Source organism: Antechinus flavipes, chromosome 6 (genome assembly GCF_016432865.1).
Source record: "Antechinus flavipes isolate AdamAnt ecotype Samford, QLD, Australia chromosome 6, AdamAnt_v2, whole genome shotgun sequence".
Taxonomy (NCBI): Eukaryota; Metazoa; Chordata; class Mammalia; order Dasyuromorphia; family Dasyuridae; genus Antechinus; species Antechinus flavipes.
The window spans coordinates 153000030-153019378 of NC_067403.1; the positions used below are offsets into that span (position 1 = coordinate 153000030).

The 19349-nt window shown below is 34.3% G+C and overlaps 1 protein-coding gene across 2 annotated transcripts in view; it reads right to left on the reverse strand.

Annotated features, from left to right (window-relative positions):
- Positions 1–3453: 3453 nt before the first annotated feature.
- PPP3CA (protein phosphatase 3 catalytic subunit alpha) overlaps positions 3454–19349 on the reverse strand; it is a 365964-nt gene continuing 350068 nt past the window's right edge. Inside the window, exons 11-14 of one of the 2 annotated variants that reach the window (XM_051965900.1) lie at positions 15992–16076; positions 12389–12486; positions 9149–9178; positions 3454–6095 (exon numbers count right to left, since the gene is read on the reverse strand). In XM_051965900.1, the coding sequence (XP_051821860.1) occupies positions 5899–6095; positions 9149–9178; positions 12389–12486; positions 15992–16076 (410 nt within the window). In that variant the 3' untranslated portion in view covers positions 3454–5898. The remainder of the gene's footprint in view (positions 6096–9148; positions 9179–12388; positions 12487–15991; positions 16077–19349) is intronic. The other variant, XM_051965901.1, reaches the window with a different exon arrangement.

The window sequence follows — 19349 nt, forward strand, 5'->3', positions numbered from 1 at the left end:
AAGTTCATATGAAAATGAATTTTAATTTTAACCTCTATACTTAGAACTCTTTACCAGCAATGGTCCTAGTAACATCTTATTATATCTTAATAGTCAAATTACTAGTAGATCACTAGCATATTTAATTAAGGTCCTAAGAATATAGTTGTTTTCTTTTTTAACTCATGTAAAAGACGAGAAAAAACTACATAAATTTTCTTCTTTTAATTATAACCATCCATAGTTTAGAATTATCATTCACTTTGAGTTTATGTTTAAAAACATTTAATCTTTTCCCAAAGGAAATAATGAAAAGCTAAAATAGAAAGGAAATACAGTTTTGCATGTGATTATTGCCTGACCAAAATATCCTACTCCTGTGATTTTATAAAATTTGGACACTAAATATTTTCTGATAGTATGGAGTACATTCATCAATCAGTTAATATTAAACAAAATTCTTTATATGAAAGGATCTTATAGGTTCTTATAGCCTCTAATTTTGAGAAAATTCTACTGCAGCATCCAAAATGACCACATGATCCTCCAGGCCCTGATGAAATAGCCTCAACGAAAAGGGAGTTATTAAATTGTCTTATTCTTTATAAAAATCTTCCTTAGAACATGAGGAAGTTCTCCACTATGCTGAGTTGACTTCCTCTGGGAACATAGAGAGGGGTTCACAGTGATCTGCATACTTAGAAAGAATGTCCAAATCAATGACATCATAGACATTTTGAAACTTTGCCTCTACTCACTATAATTTTTGAATTATTTATCTTTCACCAGAATCAATTCAACTTTCTTCATTACAGTGATCATATGATCAAGGAAAAGGAAGTTTCTAGTGGTGTGGAAACCAACATTATTTTTTTTTCTGTGACTAGATTTTTTTGGGGTGATTTTTTTTTTTCTAATGGTAAATTTTGTTCTGGTTTTTCTCCTAATTAAATGGTCCCTGGGCCATATACCTGGGAGGAAAAAATCTTCCTTAGGTTGAGATGAAACTCTTTGAAATCTCATTGTTTGGGTCTACAATGACTACAAAAATCCTTCAGATAGTGGGAAAATTGGTATCATCTTATTTTAGTCTTCTCTTCCCCAGTTCTTGAATTATTGCTCATAAGATTTAATTTACAAACTAAGTAAAACTAATCAAACTTTTCAAATACCTTCTAATTTGTTAATGTCTTTTTAAAAAATGACACTCAGAAACAGCCATATATTGCCTCTCTGGATATATTGTGTTATTATTTATGACTTTAGAATAGTACACAAAGGAATGCTTTTGAAATAGAGACTTTTTCAATGAATGTTTTAGTAATTATTGAGTAGAAAATAAATTCAATACATGTACAGTAAAAGTTATATAACAAATGGAATAGACAAGCCAGACTTTTAAATTTTTTTTCTATTCCTATCCTTCTACATAATGACCCTAGTTATATGCTTACTAATATCCCTGACTATCCTAGTGGCAGCAGTTTATTGGGTAAAAAATGAATTATCTCAGGACAATGGATGAATATGGGGACTTGAGTAGTAGAAACCTCATACTCAAAAACTGATCCCAAGCTGTGCAGTAGCTAAATGGTACATAGGAGAGAACACTGCATCTGAGTCAATAAGATTTGAGTTTAACCTGTATCAGACTGACCTAACTGTGTGATTCTGACCAAGTCACTCAATCTTTATAAGTGTCAGTTTCTTCAACTGTAAAATGGGAATAGTAATAGTGCCTACACCCCAGGGTTGTGCGGATCAAGAGATATTTGTAAAGTGCAAAACACTGTGCCAGTAACATAGTAGGTGATTAATAAATGCTTGTTTATTTTTTCCTTCCAAGTTACAGTTTTCAGTCTTATCAATATTACTTCTTTTCATCCAACCCATAATTCTCTTTTAGCTTCTCATAAGCATATTTCATTACTCATGTCTCTCTTTGTACTTGTTGTCTATCTCCAATAGCTGGAATGCAATCCTTGCATCTCTTAGCATCCCTTATTTCCTTTAAGATACAGTTAAAGCATCACCTCTGAAGTTTTTTTCAGATTTTCTCCTCCAACCCCCCAACTCTAGTTCATGGTGCTCTTCCTTCCAAAATTTCCTTGTATTTAAAAAAAATTAATTACACACATATTATCTTTCTTGATAGGATGCAGATTATGTAATCTCCTGGAGAACAGGGATTATTTCATTTTTGTCTTTATATTATTAGTGTCTAGAGCACTGCCTGGCATTAGGGGGTGCTTCATAAATTCTCATTCACTCTCACAACTGACTTCTCTGGTTTCTTCCAAGTCCAAGCTAAAATCCCACCTTCTATAGGTAGTCTACCTTAACTCCTATTAATCCTAGTACCTTCCTTCTGTTATTTCCCATTTATCCTATATATAGCTTTCTTTGAATAAATTTAATTTTATATTTGTCTCCCCTATTAGTTTGTAAACTCCTTGAGGGCAGTGATCAGCTTTGCCTCTTTTCCTACACTAAATTATTAGCACACTGCCTCACATATAGTAGACGTTTAATTTACTAATTAAATATTACTCAATAAATATGAATCTAACATAATAGATATGCCCACTGCTCAAGTAATTTCCTTTAATATATTGATGCAAAAAGGAAAGAGAAGACAAATAAATGTATTTCATTATTCTTGTCTTCCCCATTCCTACCACTGTTCATTTGTACTTTCCATTGCAATCTGTCAGTTCCATGCTCTCTGTTGATATTCTTATCTTTCAAGACCTGGCCAATCTTTAATGTTGCTGTTTCAGAGGTCTATCTTCCTCTCAATTCAATCTCTATTTGAGATTTCCTACACATTTTATCATTTCCTACCTCAGATTATAGTTACTTGTGAATGTTTGTTTTCCTCTTCTCCTTCCCATTAAGATTTCAAACCTTTTGAAGGCAAAACACTGTCATATTTTCTTATCTTTATATCCAAAGTACTTAAAACAGTACCTTTTTTGGAACCAAAGCAGAAAATTTGATTTAAATTGAAGTGAATTTTCCACCCATCCTATTCTCCCACCTTCTTGGGAATAGAGTGTTTGTTTCTTTTCCTTTGTTCATAAGATATAGGAAAGGATGATGATGGGAAAAAATGTGGGCTGAAAAATCAGTGGACACTCCTTGCTCATGATCCTCAAGAGGCTAAATAAAACAGAAAGATGGATGTTTTCCCTTGACCCTTAACACCCTTTGCTCTTTACTTCCCCATCTGTGTATTTGTGAATTTTGGTCTCCCCAAGAATTCATTAACATAAGCATCTCTGAAACTCAACAGCCTCTACAATACAGGAACACAATAAAGAATGATTGGCAAGGCCTCTCAATTTTGGAGAAATAACTACTTCTATAAACTTCTTTTTCCCCCCAAATCCTCTTAATATTGTATTTATTATATGTGGTCTTTTCTTTCCTAAATATTGCCCCCAAACACCAAGCAATACTCACATCAACTGCTTTTTTTGTTGTTTTTAATGTCAAATGTTTATTTCTATGCCATAATTGCCTCAAGCACAATTTTTAAAGGAAAAGAACCAAAAAGGAAAGAAAAGGGTTTTTTTTTCTCATTTTCCATGATATTTTCTCTGTAGCTAAAATGGAGGAAAAGAAACACCATGGTACTATAACCATCATTGCTTTCATACTGTTCTAGAACGCTGCATCTAAATATTTTCTGGAGATGTCATTTTTGAGTCAAGAGAAATTTTCAATAGGGAGGAAAATGGTTTTCTGGATTCAGAAAATTGAGCAAAGAAATATTTGTAACATGTCAATCTTAGTACACTATGAATAAAAAGTGCCATTTTCTGATTACTTTAATGTTGGGTATACTGTATATTGCATTAAAAAAAGAATGCTGGAAATGAACAATATTAGGAGCAAGAATTGAAATTTGGTCTATCTTAAATCCTTAATCAGCCAAAGTGCCAATATAGCAATTTCCTACCAATACAGAGACAGCTTTTTCTTCTGAGAGAGAAAGTGCCAGTTTATACTGTTCTCTTTTAGGGATCATAGAATCCAATCCAGTTGCAACAACTTGATAATAAATTTGATTTCTTTCTTAATTTGGAAAAAAAAATCATGGATTTATGATCAGCTGCCACATTCAAAAGAGCCTCTGGTCTTGTTTTTTCAAAATAGATTTCTTTCTTTTTTTAGAGTGGGATAATATGCCACCCAGATGATTTAATGAAAGCATGCACCACACCCACCAGGCCCCAGGAAGCCTGTTCCAAGTAAAAAGGGGGATGCTTGGTAGTGGGCCCAAAACCTGGAGGATATATGGTGGTTGTATACACAAAGACCTTCAGGGGAGACTCAGTGGACAGGAGGAGAGTTCTTTAAGTTCATGCACATTTTTATTGAGTAGTAATATAAAATGCTTTTTTTCATTGTTACAAGTGCATGCTTTGATTGCCAACATTTCAGAAGTCAAATTACAAAGGCAAGGCTTTAGGCTGTAGTGAATTACTTGGGCACTTATACATTTGTTAAAAAATATCAATGGACTGTTTTGTTGTTTTCAGAATGAACCAGTTGTAACCCATTAACTGATATACAAAGGGAAAAAAGTGAAAAAATTACACATTTTGTGGCACGCGACAGAACAGAACAAAATGACTAAACCATTATGACATTAACAGTTACCATGCATTTAGTTTCACATGTAACTACAAACTTATTTAAATTTCACAAGGTTTGCTAAACATGCTAACCATCTATATGTGCACTGACAAGCTTATGTTAAAAACTTTTAAGAATACTCTCCCCTTTAGATTTTTTTCAAAGCTTTTTTTGATTACAAAATTTCAAAGGCATTAAGCATTTTTAGAGAATATAAAGTACGCCAGTATACATACATTTCCAGTATAAGTCAGACCACTAAGCGCATTACAGTCCCATACAGGCCTATATAGCCATTTTTTTCTTAAAAAACATGCATAGGCAGATTTTTACAGAATATAGATGCTTTGCACTGCACTTAATATGGTGTCTTGTTCACTATACTTAAAAATGCACCACTCATAAATATTTAAATTCAGCAAGCCACAACCAAGATTTGATTTACCGAAAACAAAAACAAAAATCCTAAATATAAACAGCAAAAAAAAAGATAGATGTAATTATTCCAGTTTTTTTTTTAAACTTAAAGGGAAAAAAAAGAAATATTCATTGCCAAATGAGTAAGATAGTATAATAGTGAAAGAAGGGCATTCAAGCACACTAAAGAAACCTGAGGTAAGCAATAATCTGTACAAAATTAAACTGTCCTTTTTTTTTTTTTTTTTTTTTTTTTGGCATTTTTAACAAATTTGCAACAACATTCTTTTTTTTTTCCTTTTTTTTTTAAAGACTGCCTAATTCAGTTTATAGCCATTGTCTGACAAGAATAGCAAAACATTATCAATAAATAGTCCTTATTTAGTTTGTACATCATTTTGTTAAAAATGTTTGATGACATCCATTTTTAGTGCTGCAACTGTAAACGTACAACAGAGTAAGAAATAGACAAAGTTTTCATATCCAGTAACATAATAAGAGGCCTTTCAGTAACCTATCTAGGAGTTCCCAATGCATTCATACACCAGCCTTAGCATTCTTTTATTTGTTTCTACAAGCATTTTTTTTTGAAGGTCTGTCCCAAGGAGGTGTTTACTGCCTCCACCACACATCCATCAAAATGTAGTTTACTATCTCTCTTTCTAGATGATATTGTAAACTGAATCCAACACCTGGCCCCCAGAGCAAGTAAGCTACAATCAGAGGCAAGACTACCCAACTGCTGATGTGCAGTAATCCCCATCATGCCCTGCAGCTTGAAAAAAAAGAAAGAAAAGAAAAAGAGAAAAAGAAAGGAAGAGAAAAAAAAGAAAGGAGAGAAAAATGAACGGGAAGTGGTCACTGAATATTGCTGCTATTACTGCCATTGCTGTCAGTGCCATTAGTCTCTGAAGAGATAGCCTTGTTGATGGAGTTAAGGTTGGCATCAGAGGGCATGGCATCTCTGCGAGGAGGCATCCTCTCATTAATTCGGTCTAGGCCCTTGGCCTCTTCGAAGCTAGTGATCTTATGTTGTGGTGAAAATCCTTTGATAGCTAAATAGAAGATCATTAAAAAAAAATAGGAGAGTTAGTTTGAGGAAAATGAAAGGACCCCACGACATATCATATTACTTATCGATTATTCAGTGAGGGAAGGATTCCTTTATTGGAGAACAAAGTGACAGGACCTGAAGACGACACGACAGACTCCTTACCATACCGGGAGAAAACTTAAGGGTTTGAAAACAGCCAATGTCTCTTGCCAACCAAAGTGTCCTCTTGAGCAAGTCAAACTGTAAACATTTTTTCTCGTCTTCATGAGTTCAGCTCAAAGAACTCTGGAGTGGACAGGTAAGTAAGATTGGCCATCAGGAACAGTTCTTAAGGCACAGCAATGATTGTCCACATCATTTGGCATGGTGTGAAAAGCTCCAGACTCAAAAGAAAATATTTCTCTTTTTTCCACCCTGTCTCCCCTCAGTAGTACCTATGAATACAATAGGATTCCTTTTTCTATTGGAGAGTAACACTAAGCAAATTTGGGAAGAATCTAGAGCAGAGGAAAGGGAGAATTATGAAAGAAATCACTTTCAGCCCTTCCCTAGATGTCTTAAAATCCCAGGAAGAAATCTTGGCCAAACAGCTATAATCAATGGGAAATGGAGAAGAATGAAACTACTTAGCTGTGTTCCCTGATTAACTTTAGCAAAATGTGGAATGGGTGATAGAGTGAGAGTAAACCTCATAAAAATTGAGACAATCAAATCACTGACTTGAAAAAAAGAAGAAAAAAAAGCTTGCCCTTCAGCAGAAATGTGAACAGTCCAAACTGATGTCATCAGGCACCCATTACTACCTGATTCAAATGGGAAAAAAAAATTAACACCCTAAACAATCTATTTCTAAACAAGAATATTTTGAAATTAAGGAAAACATAAGAAAATCCTACTGACAGTTTTTAGTATAAACCTAAAGAATCCGATTTGATTTTATCAGAATCAATTAAGTCTACTTCCCCTGATCCTCAGTGTGCATGAAGATAAGGCATTTGTACAAATAAAACTGAAAAGTCATGGAATGAGGACATCCACTAGGGAGCCAAACTTCAAAATATTTAATGGGGAGCCAATGACGTCAGTTTGTTCTAAATCCTGTGAAGAACATGCCAGATAATTAAGGGCCAATCACCAATGCCGAGTTGGGCTATACTGTTCCATGAATCTCTAAAAGAAGAATTCTGGGTACCATTGTTCCACTCAAGTTGAACATGAGAGTAAAAAAAAAAAAATCGTAGGCTTACATTTATCAAATTTCCTATGCAAATATACAATATTCTTCCATAAGTAAGAAAAAATGGAAATATATTGGTTCAAAATTCAATCAAGTAGATGGTATATATTTACATTTTTTTAAACTGGGAAAGCATAATGGTGATTAGTCAATCGTGAGAGGAAGATGGGGAAATGAGGAAAGACCAAGGCCCATAGCAAAGCTTCTCAATTCTTCTTTAATTTAGAAATAAATCATGTAAAAGCAAAGATGTCTAATGAGCCCCCAACTTGAAGCCTAAACAAATTATTTAAGGATGGTATTAAGTGGATCTACTCTTTTGCTAAACTACTATGAATACTTTCGTACTTTTATGAAAAAAGGCAAGCTTTCATAGCAATTATAATTTATCAAATAATTTTGTTATTTAAAGAAGTAAATGTGGAACCCTTAGGTTGCAGTAGCCAACCATTGTTTGTGATAATTAAAGATAAATCTTGAAAAAATGTTTAGTCCTGGAATGGGGCTCCATATTCAAGTTTTGGGTTCCAAGAGGGTTTAATATCTCTCCTAGTCATGAAGAATGTGCTCTGCTGTAGTTGCTGGTCAGACAATGAGTATTAGCAATTTACATTGGTAGTATACTTAACACAACACAGAGTCACAGAAACCACAGAAAACAGCCAAACTATTAACGAGAATGCACACTGCAGATTAGAATTTGCCATTAGGAATAGGTAATTCCCACATAAATAGCAGCTTACTGACTGCTATTTAGGAAGCAGTTGTATTTTCTCTTACTATGCTATCATTTTTTTTCCCACTGTTTCAAAATCATTACCAAATTCAAAGTGGTCTCAAGTAACATTTTCACATCATACCAAGGGACTATAACTACACAATTTGGGGGAAAAGAAAAAAAAAAGTCATCTTGCAAGAACAAAATACAACTGAAGAATTTGTTTTAAAGGGGAACTTTACATTCTTCTCATAAATCTTTATATAATGTAAATATGTTAAAATGTATTTCAATTAAGAAATTCTTTAATATTTAAAGAACATTAGATTAAATCACAATATGTCAAGTAGCAAACTTGGTTTTCCTAAAACTCCTGAAGGAGAGGGTTTGTGTTTTGTTCCTTTTCATGTTTCTTACAGTACTTGGTTTGGTGTGTTGCATGGAGTTGGCACTCAGTAAATGATGTTTGATTGATTTTCCTCAGTAAAGGATTTCTTCCACGGCAGCTAGACATTTTTGGTGTTTCTCTAAGATAGCTCTGGTGCTAATTGTTCTGCTACTATAACTTTACCTTAGTTAGGATACCATCTGATATGACCAGCAGAAATAAACATCAATGAAGCACCATTTCAGTGAACTTTGTCCTAGAATCCTTTGAAGTCTGTATTTAACTATTTCCTCACCTTTTTTTTTAAATGTCTACACGAAAATAATTCATTTGAAGGAGGACCATGGTTCCACCCTAAAAATAAGGCTTTTCAAGTGTGTGAGATCAACATTTACTATTAGCTGCCATAGCTCCCACCCCACATTGGTCATGCAATTTTTTTCTTTTCATGTGATGATATTGAGTAAAATGTACACAAATTAGAACATCAGAACTTCATGAAGAAAAAAAAAAACAAACCATAGAAAGGACACTTTCCCCTTTAAAGCAAGAACATATTGGTTAATACTGAGCCACAACTGTTAGCCCAACACCCACACACTCTGTACAAGCTACAGCAAAAAGAAAGAGAAAAAGAAAGAAAGAAATGAATACACCCAGCAGAGCCCTTATCTGTTGTAGACACAACAGAAAGGGGACTGGCCAATTTACCTTCATCAGCCTCAATAGCCTCAACAGTAGCTGAAGAGAAGAAAGGGGGTGCAAAACGAATGAGAAAAATGAGCAGAGGATTTGTAATTCTAAGAACAAGTAAGTGAAGAGCAAAAGGAGCTAATAAACTGATGTTACTGTAAGGGCTAGAATCTAGCAGAGAAGACAACATAGAAAAGCTACAAAACCAAAATCAGTTTCATCTCCAGGTCGACCTATGCAATTAAAATTGCTTTGAGATTTTGCTTTTCAGTTTTGATCACTGGGGGAATTAACCTTTTAGAAAATAATTAACTTTTTTAGAAAAATTATGAGAGTTGGATTTTTTTTTCTTATTGAGGAAGGTATTTTCTAAGAAAAAAAAAAGATATTCCCCTAAAATGTACATCTGATCCACAAAGTTCATGGAAAAATCCTTCAGTTTTTAGTGAGAATAAATTGATTTATTTACATCTTTAAAAACCCCGAACAAAAGGTAGGGACATAGAGATTGTGATCTAAAGTCACATAAACACAACTTCTAAGTAAATATTAGAAATTTCTGGTAGTGGAACACAGATTTAGGGGAAGAAAAAAATGCACATAACTTGTCATAGTTACTCATAAACTTATTTCCCTTGCTCTTTTGAAACCCTCCCCCTCCCAAAGGAAAAATCACACCCAAATATCCTGAAAAAAAAAAGTCATACATTAACAGGGGGAAAATTATGTTAACAAAATTTCTTCTTTCTTGTTAGCTAGGAACATAACCACTTTCCTTTCCTTTGTTATGAGAGCATTATTGGAAAAAAAAAACAGCATAAGAGATTAAATATTTAAGGGGAAGAGATGATTATAGCAGTATTTTAAGGAAATTCTAGCTATTCTGTCAGCCTCAGAATGTTATATAGGAAGAACTCCAAGCTACAGCAGCAATTTTTTATAATGGGAGGGATGAAAGGTCCGTAATCACAAATATAGTATTTATTCTATTTATCTCGCCTCCCATGATAACTGGTTTGCTTAGTTATAGAAAGTGTAAAAAAAAAAAAAATTAATATTAGAATTCTACTCTTTTCATTTGCCTTTTTCCCTTTTATTCTGTTTGGAAACTAAAACACTTGTAAAGTGCCCACAAGATCAGAGGGCTAGAAAGTGATCAGTTTAGCTGCCTTTGCTTTAATAACTATTGAGAAGTCCCAGAGCCCTTTTCTGAAAATCAAGGGATCAGAGGAAAATGAATTTTGGATTTGTGAGACTAGCTATGATTTAAAATAAAAACTAAAAGGCTTATATTCTCAAGACCAAAAACACTTTCCCCAAAATGTCTCTTTTGGTCATCCAAACTAAAATAAATACAGCAAACCAATGGATTTTTTTAAAAAAAATCAACATCTTTAAAAGGAATGCAGTAATTTGGGTGAAAATGAAGATGAAAATCTGGGAACAAAATAAAACAAAGGATTATCATAACTCAAGTGTGAAGATAAAACTTTGGAATTATACCAACCCTGTCACTCAGAAATAAATAATGACCCTCAATCAAAGTATCTTATGAAAATCACTAGACATATTTTTTGGCAGTGTGTGTGTGTTATTTCTCCAAATGTGTTTAACAGAAACCATGTAGATTTCAGCAAATTTGGTTGCTGTGCATTCTGTGCAAATTAATGATGCATATACAGTAATGTTCTACTGAGCAAGAATATTGCAGTGTGAGAGGTTTTGTGGGTTTTAAAAAGTCATTAGAATAATTCTTTTCAGCAATAAATTAGAGGGTAATTTGCTGCTATAATACTATGTATTTTCCCTACAAGTATTAACAGTTTTTGTCTTTGAGCAAGAGAATAACTGTATCACTATAGGGCCACATTCACACATAAATCAAAAAGAATTAGGCAATAAAGCACAGCTGAAGTAACAATCCCCTACCCTGCAGAACTGAGACTAGTTGCTTGGTACAGCTGCAGCCTTATCCAATTTACTAAGTAATGCTAGTGTTTTTCTTCTATGGTCATCTGTAATCTATCCTTCATCTCTCTTGCTCGTCCACTGTTAATTATATGTTGCTTCCCCTATTACCTTGTGCAAATGGAAAGCAATGACTGTCTTTTAAAGCCTTTCTTGCGATTATCCTTGGCATCTTGGCTATGCTCTACACCAGGTGCTTAATAAATGTTTGTTGACTTGACAAAGTTGAATATTACTTTTCGCTCGGCTCAAACATCAATTAAAAAACCTTAACCATCAGAATATCTGCATCTTGTTGATTAAGAAAGCAGAAATTGAAAGAAAAAAAAAAAGAAAGAAAGAAAGAAAAAAAAAAAGAAAGAGAAAGAGAACTTGAGGGAAGAAACAGGAAAATAAGCAAGAGGCCGAGACTACGGTGCCAATACAGCTTTTTTCTTTTCCCCTCCTTTCCAGGTTCCCATTAATAGCAAGATAACAAAAATCATTATAACAAGCCTGTCATCCATGCATGATGATAATAATTATCAATAGCAATATAAATTCTAAATTGAAGCATAGAGAGGAAAACCACATATTCTCACCCAGGTACTGGGACATAGATGTTATGACTCTCATGCAATTTATATCATAATTCGAATATAAAGAAATTTAGTTTTACTTTTATCTAGTTCCTAAGTGGTGTGCTTATTGCAGTGAAAACACACTGGCTACTGCCCATTTCTGATTAAAATGGAGAAGGAAGATTGTTGTTTTTATATGGGATCATTTAAAGTCACCCACACCAGCTATACTTAGGGGTAAATTTTAGGCTCTGTCTATATCTACAACTGGCTTGACTATTAGATTAATTCAGCCAAGCCATCATTTAAAATGGTTTAAGTTGCACAGGCAGTTATGATTAGTTTTATGGACATTGATATTTAGCTCTGAATCTCTCTCTTTTTTTAAAGTATTAAATGGAATCAGTCATTGGGGAGAGATAGCTAAACTCTGTGGGTCCAGATTGTCAAACACTTGCTTTCTCCCACTGGTAGACCTTTGAGCTTAGGGTTTTCTTGGCATCAGGGAGGGCTGTGATGAGCTGAGGACCAAATTTAAAGGAATGCCTCTTTATGAGGAATAATGACCATGTGTTTATCTTGGAGGATTTGAGAAATTCTTCTATGAAAAGTCATGGGTTTTTTCCTCAGCTCAAAAAAAAACACAAAAAAACTAAGAACACATTTTGAATCCTGCTGCTGCTGGGGGCAGGGTGACACACAGACAAACATAATGGTGGGGTCTGCTTACCGCTCTGTAGGGTTTGTTTTCCTCCAGAGAGCACCCCGCTGGGAAGCATGCCCGTGGGAGTCAGGCCTTTCAGAGTCAGCACACTCTCACTCTCTTCTCTGTAGGGGATAAAGAAGACAAAACCATCACCTCTTTTTTTTTTCTTTCTCCTTTTTCCTTCTCTCTTCAGAAAAAGAAGCTCTACAAAGTGAAAGTGTTTGGGTATTGACTCGAATGTTGCTCATATTACCACTTAGTCATCATTATTGCAGATGAGAGTGCCTTCAGATAGAGATGGACTAAGACAGCAGAGGATGGGTGATATGGGTAAGTTTTTGTGTGAGTCATGAAGGGAGCACCCACACTAATCCAATATTGATTGAGAACTGGAAAGGGCCTTGGGGTCCTCAAATACCTCATTTTCACTGAGAAAACTGCCCTTTGAGGTTAAGATCCCATTAATGACCCAACTGAGATTATGACCATATGTCATAGTTTTTCTGACTATATATACATATCACTGCCATGACGAGGGAAGATTGTAATTTGTAGATCATCACTGGTACCAAACTGTTTGAATAGTGGGGGGAGAGAGAGTAAGAAACTCCTCACCTAATTCTTTTATAGCTATTAGCTCCCAGATTTCCTTCTCTTCCAATTCACTAGGAAGCCAAGGCCTAGTCAGTGAGAATGGGCTACCATCTGTCCTTCCCAGCTTTGTTCTTTCCATCTCTTGTTCAGGAAGCAATGATCACATCAATAGCATATTGCTACTAGAAAAGTTTTAATAAAATAATGTCCTCTATCTTCTACTAAATTCTCTTCCCTGGCCACCACTCCCCAATTGGAATGTATTTTCCTAGTAGAATATAGGCACCCTTAATTAAGGCTAAATTTTCTATTTGTATCATTGGGATCTAGTAAAATGAGAGCTTACTGACCTACTGTTGGATAAGATAAGGTTTCTGTAGAAAGGAACATATAAATTAAACCTTGAAGATTGTAAGCAGGAGATATGATGAAGGAATGTATTCCAGCAACAAGATGGGAAATGAATGTTCAGAATAGAAATAGCAAACAGGATGTTTTAGCTGGAATGGAGAATGTGTGAAGAGAGACTTCCAATGTCAAATTGGCAAGTCTGCATTTTTTCCCTTAGATTCTCCATCAGGTTTGTGACATGGTCAGACTTCCACTTTAGGTATATTATTTTGGCAACTGTAAGGAGAATGGATTAGATTGGAGGGAGAAAAAAAAGAAATTAGAAGCCTAAATTGGAGACTATTACAACAATGTAGAAGAGACACAATGAGGGTTGAATTTAGAAGGGTGGCTATCTATATAAATGTATAGAAATGAACAGAAGGAAGATCATTTTAACTGAGGAAACTGTGCTCATTGAAATTAAGATCCCACTAAAGACACAACTGTGATTTGAACCTGGGTCCTTCTACTCATGGTCTATTATTTTTCTGGCTACATATTCCTATCATTGCCATGATGAGGAAAGATTTCAAGTGAATTGCTGTGGGAGTAGTTGGAAGACCATGAGGACAATGCTCTCATTGTGTAACAAGAAAGCATCGGCCAAAAGAGAGAGGAAGAACCAGCCATTGGACCTATGGCTTTGCAGATATAAGAAAAAGCCTGGCAGCAAAATCAGAGTGGATGCTTTTGACTAAAATTAAGATTTGAGATTACATAAGATAGGTGGATTTTTTTTTTCTCTAGTCTCCCCTGTTCCTTATCACAACAGATCATTGAAATTGAAAATCATTGTATAAGTCACATGCTCAAATACATACTTGGAACATAAAAACCAAAAATCTCTTGAGGGCATTAAAATTAAGTTACATTAATTAGGAACTTTGCCTTAAGAAAAGAAATTTGTTATCACCTTCAGGGAGGCCATTTTTCCTGAAATCTTTAAATGGGTTTGAAAAATGTGTTTGATAACAACAGGAGTTTTTTACAGTCTTTTAAATATAAAACATTAGAAAATTTTAAAATATTAGGTAGTCATTTGTTATTCTTTACAAAGATTTATCAGAATAAGGTAAATGATGGCTCCCAAACATTGCTGTTCATTTTACAAAATTTAGGTTAAAGGAATCTGAGACTTTCTTTTTTAAAAAAAATCCAGCTCTTGGTATATACTGTAGCAAAGGAGAAAGATGAGTACTGACAGCTTCCCATTTACGGGCTGCCAGTTCTGGAGATTAAGGCCTGGGACAAATGAAGTTAAAATGCAAAATGACTCATTCACCAAAAAAAATCAACTTTTTACCATGGATAATATTAGAACTTTTACTTTAGAAAATACAAGGAAAACAAGGAACTGTTAGTACAAATTTGAAACATATTATACAATGAAAAAGTCTGTTCTTAATAACCTGTTGAAACAATGGTGTTAAAACATGAAAATGTATTTATTAAGTGATGAGTTAATTTGGCAGGGCTCTTAATCTGTGGTCCAAGGATATCAAGAGGCCTTTAATTCACGTATCGTATATCTTTATTTAGTACCAACAAAATAAGCAGCATGATTCAGCATAATAATTAATCAAACATAGCTTTTGAAAACTGAACATATGTCTTATGAGTATATATTGTGTGATTTTCCAAATAATGAAAATAAGAATAGATAATATTTATATAGTGCTTTAGTTTGCAAAACACTTTACAAATATCATTTCTTGTTTTTCTCTTACCTAGGAGGTAAGTGCTAGATTATTGCTCCGTTTACAGGAAACGGAGGCATATTTATTAAGTGACTTGTTCAGGGGTCATACAATAATAAATTTCTAAGTCAGGATTCAGAAATAGTAGCCTTTGAGTGCAGGTTCTATGCTCTATTCATGTGTTCAGTAAAATAAAAAAAATATTTTAAAACATTATTTAATTCATAATGCTGTTGCTCAGTTATTTCAGTCATGCTCAACTCTTTCTGACCTCATTTGGGATTTTCTTGGCAAAGATACTGGAGAAGTTTGTCATTTTATAGATGAGGAAACTGAGGGAAACAGCCCAGATTCACACAGCTAATAAGCATTTAAGACTAGATTTGAACTCATGAAGATGAGTTTTCCTGATTTGAAACCCAGTGCTCCATCTGCTGTGCCAAGTATCCACCCTAAATCCATAATAGCTTTTTATTATCATGAATTTTCTTGATTAATAAATAACAGTATAATGACTTAATAGGCAGCATGGTAGATAGAGTGAAGGGTACTGACCATAAGCTCTGTGTTCAAGTTCCACCTCTAAAATATACTGGGCTCTCTGTCCTGGGCAAATCACTTAATCTCCTAGTGATCCAAGAAGTTTGCTATGAAGATGATGCACATCTTGCAGTGATAGGAGTTTCTTCATCTAGGAATTCTCTGTACCAATCCAAACCAGGAGATAGGCTCCATAGATTTCACCTTTAATGGATTTTGTAAAGCTGGAACAGAATAACATCACAGGTCTTGCCCTAACATCTACTACTACTATCATTTGGGTTTATCATCATCATCATCATTATTATTTTAGTCTTCAAGAAGGATTGTCAGGCTCAAAATGGTTGAGAATTAAATATATAAGCCTAATAAGAAAAAAGTGAGTGAGAGTAAATGATCCCACCTCAGAACTGAGAATACTCTCGCCATCTTGCCTATTGCTCGGATCTTGTTCCTGATAACCTCCTTCCGGGCTGCAGCTGTAGCTCCTGTATTTTAAAACATAAAGTTTAAGAGTCAGTGACATTTATCTAATTGTGATTATTTATCTAATTAACAGAAATCATAATACACAAGAGATAAGTAATTTTCTCAAGTAAGTAGCTTATAATTCATATAATAGATAACTTTTCCAGTGATCAGTAACCATATGTCCATTTTTTTAACCCTTATTCCACACTCCCCAATTCCTCCCCTGCCCCACAATTCCCTCTCACCCCTTCAGAGTAAATAGGAAAGAGGTTGTTTCTGCTGCTAAGTATAGGCCATGTCTTCATGGTCTCCCAAGAAGAGTGGAAACAGAGGCATTGCAAAAGCAGATGGTAGGGCAACTGTCCACATAAACTTTCAAGGTGAATCACAGTCAAACTTGTAGGGGACTCACTTATAAAAAGCAGTAAGATCAAGTTCATATAGGGCCAGAATGAAACCCTAAGAGTAAATAAACCTGTGATACTGTGTACACTTTAACACACAATGTTCTGAAAACATAATGTTCCTGAATCACTTGCCTTTACTTATAGTATTTTCTTCTAGATTTTCAGATTATTCACTGACTTAAAAGGCAGAAAGACTAAGCTAAATTTTCTGTCATATAGTGACTGAAAGACCAGTGGTAAGGATAGGAATGCCTGGGTCTAGGTCTTATCTCTAATACATATTAGCCATGTGACCATAGGCATGTCACTTAAACCCTTGGTAACCCAGGCAACTCTCTACACAGCCTTCCGAGGCACAGGGACCAAAAAGGAATTGAATAATCCTTCAGAACTGAAACAAAGCTTATATTTATCCCCAGACAAAAAAGAACTCATGCTCAGCTCCCTGGAAGATGCTCCAGTGGAGCTAAGTTGAGGATATCCCTATTATAATTACAATGCGGTGCCAATGCTGCTTTGGTAGACAAAAGTTTCATAATAGGAATTTCCCACACTGATTAAAGCACACATTCAGACTTGTTCCCCAGCAAACCAAAAACCCCAAACTTCAGAACATCAGACATTGTAGATTCTATCATCGCCATTAACATGAGGAAGTCAGGCTTTAGTTAGACAAATTCATCATTTTGTACATACAGAATGTAACTATAAAAGCATAAAGTGATTTAATTTTCATTTTTACTATTTATTATTATTACTACAGATAATACAGTTGCTCACCTCCCTCTTCATGGTTTGCTTATTCAATAACCTATGAACAATTCTTAAACTTGCATAATGTATTTAATAATATATGCAGAACTTACAATGACAGCTATGTATGTCCCTCTTAGACTTTATAATCCAAACCAAAAGGAGATAGATCTACAGATTTTACTTTGTATAGATTTTACTTTTTATAGATTTTATGAGCTTTGATTACAAAATGAAGCAGAAGCACATCATTTCTTCTCTCCCTGAAGCTTATGATTACTGTTTAAGATTGTGTTCCTGTATTTATTTCTAGAGATGAGTTCACAACTCAGTTATTTCTAATGGTGTAAACCAAAGAGTGTAAGTAAGCATTTGGTCTTGGGATGACCACTCCAAGTTTCATGTCTTATTATGCAGTAGACAAAATAAGATTTCAACTGCTTCTCCAATAAATCATTAAAGTAAGCACTAAAATGGTCTCAGGTATTAATAATCTGTATTAAATATTTTTGTGTGTGTGTTTAAGATTCTTTAACTATCATTAAAAGCACAAATCACAGAGAATTATCCAAAGGTCATTTGTCTAAATGGCTAGAGGCCAGGTGATTTCTTTACTTTGGCTTCATTGAATGTCTTTCCTATTACTTCATGTTTTCCTATTGTTAGTCTGAACTCTAATGCATTGAGTTTTCATGTGGAAGCAGAAAATTCATCATTACACTTGGCATTCACAAAGTACATTTTAATCAAAGGATTGTAAAGTGATTAAGTAAGTTCTTGGTACCACTCCAGACCAATGAGTAAACCAAGGCACTCACAAGTGATGACAATGGAGATCATGTGTATGATCTTTAACTTGCTTTCTATTGCTGGCTAACATTGCCCATACTGGTTGAAATTGGTAAGTGGATGAATTTTTAAAATTCAGATACAGATAAATGTCTTATTAATTAGAAAGAGAAGAGAATAAAATTAGGAGAATGAAAAACATATGGCAAGGGATGAACAATGTAAATTTTATGGTAAAGGACAAAGTAAAAGAAAAAGTCAATTGAAGGAGCATTCAAAATGAAGCTATATAGGGAAAAGAAAGAAGGGAAAGATTAGGATGGAAATGAGTCATGTAGGACTTTTTATTTCAAGCCGGGAGTCTTGCTGCTCACAAAAACAAAAACAAAAACAACAACAACAACAACAACAGCAACAACAACAAAAAAAAAACTGACATTGTGTGGTCTTATCCATTCTACCCTTTCAAAAATTTTCAGCCAGAATGTATTGCATGTTGTATTAGCAGAATATAATGTTAATCACCACCACCCCTTCCCCACTATCTTCACATGCTATACAATAATGATGTTTAACATTTTATGGCAGCTTTTCCAGAAAGGACAACTGCCTCATAGAAAGTTTCTCAGTTTCCTATAAAGCAGGTAAGTATTCTATTATCCACTTTTGTGATACTAAAAACTAAATGATTTGACCACATATAGAATAAGAGAAGTCTTCGGCCAAGAATTATTTTCCTGGAAAAACTAACCTTTAAGTTACCATTACTTTTCCTTCAAGTCATTTTAACAGCATCCAACAAAATATGGGAATGGAATTTCTCACTATTAATGTTTGAATTTAAATGACAATAGCTGAAAGCTAGCAGAATAAAATAAAGTGCAAAGGTATTACTCCCGATATACACAGTGCTTCCTGTCCTAGCTTTTCAATACTGGCAAAAAGTCATTAGATCTTTTTTGTTCTCAGTATTTTTATTTCATTGCAAGTACTTGCCGGTCATAATTCAACATAAAATCCAAGCAAAATGAATGCATTTGGAAGAGTTTTACTAGCTGTTGTTTTTTCATATTCAAGATTCTTGGAACTATTTCTGTTTTCTTTAGGACAAAAGCTAAGTAGAAGACAATTGTACGTGCTGAAGAGAGTACTCCAACTAAGGGCAGCTGAAATAAAAAGCTAATGACCAAAGAATCTTCGATGAGATCTTTCCCATAAAGGAACATCCTGATAGTAGTGCAAGCTCTGGATAAGAAACAATTTACATATTACCCTCCATTGAAAAGGGGGCTTTAATGAATAAACATTTTTTTCATTTTTAGGGATAATTAATCTAACAAA